Source organism: Tachysurus fulvidraco, chromosome 12 (assembly GCF_022655615.1).
Source record: "Tachysurus fulvidraco isolate hzauxx_2018 chromosome 12, HZAU_PFXX_2.0, whole genome shotgun sequence".
Taxonomy (NCBI): Eukaryota; Metazoa; Chordata; class Actinopteri; order Siluriformes; family Bagridae; genus Tachysurus; species Tachysurus fulvidraco.
Genome location: NC_062529.1, coordinates 60,001 through 67,500, shown reverse-complemented (window position 1 = coordinate 67,500; position 7,500 = coordinate 60,001). Strand labels below are relative to the sequence as shown.

Here is a 7,500-nt window from a genome sequence, read left to right as displayed (position 1 = left end):
CCGGGGCAGTTTGAGTGCAGGTTCGGAGCCTAATTTAGAACCAGTTCTTTCTGTTTCGACCGCCAAAGCACTGGCTCTGAACCAGGAAAAGTGGTTCCAAAACGTTGCTGGTCTAGACTCAAGAACCGCTTGTGTCAGGAGCTGTGGGCGGGGCTGTGGGCGGGGCTACGGTTAGTGCATTTGATAATGTACCTTAATTACACTAATGTTTAATACACTTTTACTTTACCGTGATATGATACATTATCAGCACACATGATAGTAGGTAGCTACATGCTAAGGCTAACTTTTTTCTGTGTTAATGATAAAATAACGTTAAGTACTTTCTCCATCACAACCTCCGTTTATACAGATTACACAGAGCCGCACGTACACGTTGGATTCGCCGCGTTTGGGTGTTAATGTAGGTTCACAAAGCCATGAGTATTAACAGTAAAGTAACATCCGCCATTGTTGTGTTTGTGTTTGTCGCTGCTGCGCTAACGTTGCTGTGTAACGTGACACGTATACAGTGACGTCACACTCGGCTCTGTGACGCTCTCTAACTGATGGAAAGGCAAACCGGTTCTTAGAAGGTTCTCCAGTGGAACCGGTTCTTTCCGGTGGAAAAGAGGCACTTGTTCACTTATATTTCTAATATAACTTTCTAATCCCAACTGTTTAACTATGTTCTAGTCTCCCATCTGCAAGTCTTTCTTCAGATCTTCTCTCAGAGTGCTTGCACTAGTTTCCTGAGTTGTTCTCTCACCTCGGTGATGGTTCCAGTTCTCGGTTCAGAAGGTCACTGGGGTAAATTGTGTCTGAGTTGCTGTTCTCCGAATCGTCTCTGCTGCGCTTCTTCTGCTTCTTTCTCCTCTTCTTTTTCTCCTTCTTTCTCCTTTTCTTCTTGACACCAACATAACCATCATCGTTGTCTTCATCAGATGTCTGCTCACTGTAAAATCATTAAACAGGATTACAGACCCTCGGTGTGTGTGTGTGTGTGTGTGTGTGTGTGTGTGTGTGTGTGTGTGTGTATATCTTCTTGATAGCAATGACCATCTGACTGGCTGTTTCACATGATCTCTTTATCTCAATTAACAAGTGTGTTCATGCAGTGTGTGAAGACCTGGTGTGTGTGTGGTGTGGAGTGTGTCTCTCCGCTGTGTCCCTGTGGGTGGTGTGTTGGTGTAGAGACAAAGCATCCACGCTGCTGAAACTACAATTTTGGAGCCATTCTAGACCTGTAAACACAACACAGACAGACAGACAGACAGACAGACAGACAGACAGAGAACACAAGCTACTTGAGATACATTTGGGACATGGTCAAGATCGCCATGGAAACAGATCAGATTTACTGCGAAACACAAAGAAGTGTAAACTCGTCTGTGCTGAAGATGTGGAGAACCTCAAGATACAACTTCACCTCTGACTGAGACACAGAAGTCACACTGAAAACAACTTCAGCACACACACACACACATCATAAACACACACACATACATACACACACACACACACACACATCATAAACACACACATACACACACATCATAAACACACACATACACACACATCATAAACACACACATACACACACACACATATAGAAACACACACATACACACATATACACAGAAACACACACTATATATTATATATAAATAAACACACACACAAACACACACATACATACATATATATACAGAAACACACACACACACACACACGCACACACATCATAAACACACACATATACACACACACATCATAAACACACACACATATAGAAACACACACATATACACAGAAACACACACTATATATTATATATAAATAAACACACACACACACAAACACACACATACATACATATATATACAGAAACACACACACACACACACACACACAAACACACACACACACACACAAACACATACATACATATATATATACAGAAACACACACACACACACACACATAAACACACACACACACACACACACACACACACACACACATAAACACACACACACACACACACACATACATACATACATACATACACATATAAACACACACACATACATATATAACTTTCACTATATAAATTATATTTATAAATACCTACATTTACACACTGCATGAATATTAAATTAATAATAAACTCTGACTTATTATTGTGAATATTAGTAAAAGTGAATATTAATGACATTAAGTGTCAAAACATAAACATAACAAAATAAAATAGCAGTTGTACCGAAGCAGTAAGCTAACATTAGCTTTATCTAGGTGTTGTTTCTCTACGCAGTTTTTCTCAGATTACATTTGAAAATAAACACACCAGAGTTTTTAGAAATCTCGGCATCTGTCACTCCTTTAAATGCAGGAAATAACGCCATACTGCAGGGAACACTGCTAACAACCTGCTAGCTAGCCTGCTAACCAAGCGCTGTCGCACACATATGACGTCAGACGCCGCGAGCGTCGGTGTGTGTGTGTGTGTGTGTGTGTGTGTGTGTGTGTGTGTGTGTGTGTGTGTGTGTGTGTGTGTGTGTGTGTGTGTGTGTGTGTGTGTGTGTGTGTGTGTGTGTGTGTGGTAACAATGCACGGAATTGTGTTTATGTATTTAGAATATTTCACATTTATTTAAAATGTATTTAATACATTTATATTATAATTTAGATTTGAACTCAAACACTCATTAAAGAGACAAACGTTTACAGATAAACAAACTACAATAAATGTCCTTAATCGCTTTATTATTTATGTCCATGTGTCCAATTAACTAGTTTATAAATTACTTAATTTTAAAGCATTTTTTAAAAATAACATGATATTATTTAATCTATTATAAAAAAAAAAAACAAAGTTATTGTTTAAACCGTTGTAAAACAATGACGCACATTAACACAGTAACATAGTGTTTATTACAGAGAGCAGAGAAATGGTGACTTTAAAGCAGCGGTGTCCAACCTTCTCCACAAAGGGCCGGTGTGTGGTGCAGGTTTTCAGTCCAGCCAAAGCAGAAGCCACACCAGAGTCTAGAGATTAAACAGGTGGAGTCAGGTGTGGAGTCACCCACACCAGCCCTTTGTGGAGAAGGTTGGACACCGCTGCTCTACAGGAACCCTTGGGCTTGAACATGAGACACGTGTTCAATAGAACAAGAACTCCTAGTAAAAGATGATTTCTTTAGATTACTGTATAAAGTTTATGGTGGCTTTTAGCCATCCAACAAACATGCCTAAAAATCCAAGAACCAAAAAGTTCTTATATGCTGTGACACTGAAGAGGAATTTCTAAACTCTTTATTGTTATAATAAAATCATCATGATATGAATAAGTGCACACTACAGTAAGGGCCTTTTCTCCCATGTGACCTATTTATTCAGTAAAATGATCTCTAGTGTGTAACATTAGCACAGTGCTAACAGTGACATGCTGAAAAGCATGAAATAGACCTGACCCCCAAACCTCCCATACACACACACACACACACACACACACACACACACACACACACACACACACACACACACACACACACAGTAGGAGCTTCAGAGGCAGCGAGATGGTGCCACAGCGTATGTGTGTGACAGCAGGCCAGAACTCAATGTGTGTTTCGGTTGTGTTGGAGCTGTTGGAGCAGCAGCATTGTGTTTATGCAGAGCTGATGGAGCAGCAGGAACGCAGAGTCACCGCTCTGATAAAGAGAATGGTGGAGATGAGCTCAGCACGGCTGACAAAGGAACTCCATGACCTCAAGGTTGGACTGCAGAGGGTTCATGCTGATGTCTCCGTCCTCCGCCGACACACTGCTCTCACCGCACACTGCATGGACAACCTGAGACATGGATTGATGAAGGACACGAGGATAGAGAGCAAGAATGGTGGAGACATGGACAGGGAGACAGCAGGCAGGAAGGATAAAGATGGAGGCATGGAGACAGCACAGATGACAAAATTGGAGATGTTGGCCAATGAACCAAAGACTAAGAAACTGGTAGCAGATCTGTCTAACATCCAACGTCACGATATAAAGGTTAGAGAGAGAGAGAGAGAGAGAGAGAGAGAGAGAGAGAGAGAGAGAGAGAGAGAGAGAGAGAGATGTATTGAAATCTCTCTGTATTGGACTGTATTGGAGTCCATTATAAAAATATTGCACATGTTAAATTTGTCAGAGAAAAAGAGAGACAAATATCCCAGACATTAAACAGTGACAGACAGACAGAGAGACAGACAGAGAGACAGACAGAGAGACAGACTGAGAGACAGACTGAGAGACAGACTGAGAGACAGACTGAGAGACAGACAGAGAGACAGACAGCACACATTCCACCCCATTCTGTCATTTACTACTTTAACCAGAGCTTTTCTACACTCTTAAACATGGAGGTATGATTTTGGCCAAAAGTTAGACAGATGTCAAGGGTCAGGTTCAGATTTTTAAGCAGAGGTAAAATAACTGACTTTAGTTCCACATTATGTTCTGAGAGAAGAAGTTTTTTGAAAAATTGGTTTGCTTTTTTAAAGAAATGTCTAGTAAAAGATTTTGTACACAAAATAAGGGTTTAAAAAATACCACATGTTGAGATGAACCTTGACCAGGAGAAAGAACCTACTGTAATATATATACTGTATAACTGACAGACATAAAACGCTTTCATTTTTATTATTTTTTTATATTTATTTTTACACTTTCATATTTAAGTCTTTAATATTTATTAGATTTATACTGAATTAATGGGTAAGAACTTTCTCACTGGCTGATTCGATGTTTTGCTGTTTCAGGCTGACCAACTAACAGAGGAACAGATTACTGGTAAAAAAATGTGTGTGTGTTTGTGTATCTCTTATGATCATTAAAATAATACTAATACAAATCATTGTTAGAATGTATGTATATATATATGTGTGTGTGTGTGTGTGTGTGTGTGTGTGTGTTAGAGTTTAGGGAGGCGTTCATGTTGTTTGATAAAAATGGAGACGGTTCTATCAGCACTGCAGAGCTGGGTTCAGTGATGCGTTCTCTGGGACAAAATCCCACAGACACTGAACTGTACGAAATAATCAGAGAAGTGGATGCTGACGGTAAGTGACACGACACCCTAAACACTACCCATCATCATACAGGTGGATGCTGATGGTGAGGGACAAAAACCCTACACAATAACCCCTTAACACTACACCTCACTTTCAGGTAATGGGACAATTGACTTCTCTGAGTTTATCAATTTGATGGTGCAGAAGATGAAGGATACAGGTGTTGAGGATGAGATCCATCAGGCCTTCAAAGTGTTTGATAAGGTGTGTGAGAATCTGACAGATTAGTTCTTGTTGCAGTGGACTGGTGTGTGTGTGTGTGTGTGTGTGTGTGAGAGAGAGAGAACAGAGGTAAGGAGAGACTCTCCACACAGAACACAGGACTCACAATGACTGCATATTTACTGGATATCAGTCTCTCTTATGTTTACTGGTTCTGGTTCTGTGTCAGGATGGAAATGGCTTCATCACCGGAGCAGAGCTGTGTGTTGTCATGACAAATCTTGGTGAGGAAGTTACAGGTGAGGAGGTGGATGAAATGATCAAAGAAGCAGATAAGGATGGAGACGGACAGGTCAACTACCAAGGTGCGCGCGCACACACACACACACACACACACACACACACACACACACACACACACACACACACACACACACACACTCCTCTTATCAGGTCTCAGAACCTTAACACTTGGCATTTATCCTTGGCATGCTTTGACCTTTGACCGGATTCTGTTACTATTTTGCAGAGTTTGTACAGATGATGAAGGCTCAGTGACGTTCTGCTCTTCCCACCTCACCATCTCTCTTCCACTCAGATTCTATTTATTTAACCTTTTGTGACGGTCCTAAATAAAAGTAAAGTGAAAATCTACAAATACAAAAAAGGATGTCGCAGATGTCTCTTTTTAAAAACCAGATTGACTGTAAATTCATGTCTGTCCCTTCTAAATATTCAAAGACCTGAAAACTCAAATTATCGTGTGTGTGTGTGTGTGTGTGAATGGACAGTTAGCATGGGGTCTGCTCATGTTTCAACCATCAGCATCAGTGTGTGTATGTGAGCTGGTGTGACCCCCTGAGCACAGAACATGAATGAGTGTTGAGAGCAGTGTGTGTGTGTGTGTGTGTGTGTGTAGAGACCTGATTCTTAGTTCTCTGAGTGTGTTAGTGCAGGATGATGGGACTGTGTGTTTAAGAGAAAACACTAAATCTAACCTGTAGATTTAAAAAGAATCAGTTTAAAGGCAGATTTGATGTGAAGAAGGTCATCACGTTTCTACTGCTCTGATACAGACCTTTAGGTGTTTACTTCCTGCTCACCTGAGACAGGTGTTGATGAGCAGGTGTGTGTTACCTGCAGATGAGCTGACAGCAGTGAGAAAAACACAATTTGTTAAATAAACTGTTAAACTGTTTTGTAGTGATGTGAGTCAATACTGACTCGTTCTCCCTGAACATCTCCTTTAAGTAAATCATCGGTGAGAATGATTCAATTATTAACACTTGCATTTTCCACATTTTTCTGACAAAGTGAAGAGAAGTGAAGAGAAGTGATGAGAAGTGATGAGAAGTGAAGAGAAGTGATGAGAAGTGAAGAGAAGAGATGAGAAGTGATGAGAAGTGATGAGAAGTGAAGAGAAGTGAAGAGAAGTGATGAGAAGTGAAGAGAAGTGATGAGAAGTGAAGAGAAGAGATGAGAAGTGAAGAGAAGTGATGAGAAGTGAAGAGAAGTGAAGAGAAGTGATGAGAAGTGATGAGAAGTGAAGAGAAGAGATGAGAAGTGAAGAGAAGTGATGAGAACACCTGTTTCTGAACACCCTGGAATCATGTGACAAATCAAATGAATCACAACAGGATTTAATGAACAGTTAAACGAATCGAATGATTTGCTAACAGATTCATTAGTGTTTGTGTTTAAACAGATTGAGAGAGAATCTTTATTATATATTTCATATTTACACGCATGAACATTTATGAACACACAGCATCACACTCATGCATCACAGGTTAGTAACACACTGTGTGTGTGTGTGTGTGTGTGTGTGTGTGTGTGTGTGTGTTTAGGGTTATACATAATAGCACTTCATATGAACACAATACACTTAGGAGCTTCAGGAGACAAAGAGTAACACTGTACACTGGTGTTTTGTGGTGTATGTGTGTGTGTGTGTGTGTATGCATCAGAGTGCACGGGGCAAGATGGTGAAAGGCATGATGGGATTGCTGGCCTCCAGTTGCAGTGCAGTGAGGAAGCACTCAGAGGCAGCCGCCATGTTGCCTTGTGCCTGTAGCACCTCAGCAAGACTGTGCCAGCCCAAGTGAGATGAAGAACACAGTTGTACGGCTTCACACAGAACCTTCTCCGCTAATGAGAACCTCTGCAGCTGGTATAGGATAACCCCCTGCACACACACACACACACACACACACACACACACACACACACACACACACACACACACACACA

General features: G+C 40.7%; 3 protein-coding genes across 5 annotated transcripts in view; 1 reads left to right on the top strand and 2 right to left on the bottom strand.

The window, feature by feature from the left end:
* Window positions 1-2,483, bottom strand: part of nrde2 (NRDE-2, necessary for RNA interference, domain containing) — a 9,816-nt gene extending 7,333 nt beyond the window's left edge. For 2 of the 3 annotated variants that reach the window (XM_027174589.2, XM_027174591.2), the window contains exons 1-3: window positions 2,327-2,483; window positions 1,109-1,223; window positions 749-934 (exon numbers count right to left, since the gene is read on the bottom strand). In XM_027174589.2, coding sequence (XP_027030390.2) covers window positions 749-934; window positions 1,109-1,223; window positions 2,327-2,384 — 359 coding nt within the window. In that variant the 5' untranslated portion in view covers window positions 2,385-2,483. Of the gene's footprint in view, window positions 1-748; window positions 935-1,108; window positions 1,224-2,242 lie in introns of all 3 variants that reach the window. The other variant, XM_027174590.2, reaches the window with a different exon arrangement.
* A 251-nt stretch (window positions 2,484-2,734) lies between these two features.
* On the top strand, window positions 2,735-5,808 carry calm1a (calmodulin 1a). Its single transcript, XM_047821580.1, has 6 exons — window positions 2,735-4,027; window positions 4,777-4,817; window positions 4,940-5,076; window positions 5,186-5,292; window positions 5,480-5,615; window positions 5,780-5,808. Exons 1-6 carry the CDS (start codon window positions 3,557-3,559, stop codon window positions 5,806-5,808), a joined length of 921 nt encoding a protein of 306 aa, XP_047677536.1. The 5' UTR covers window positions 2,735-3,556.
* A 1,066-nt stretch (window positions 5,809-6,874) lies between these two features.
* The window catches only part of ttc7b (tetratricopeptide repeat domain 7B), a 12,870-nt gene continuing 12,244 nt past the window's right edge, over window positions 6,875-7,500 (bottom strand). The window contains exon 20 of the mRNA XM_047821115.1: window positions 6,875-7,435. Coding sequence (XP_047677071.1) covers window positions 7,214-7,435 — 222 coding nt within the window. The 3' untranslated portion in view covers window positions 6,875-7,213. The remainder of the gene's footprint in view (window positions 7,436-7,500) is intronic.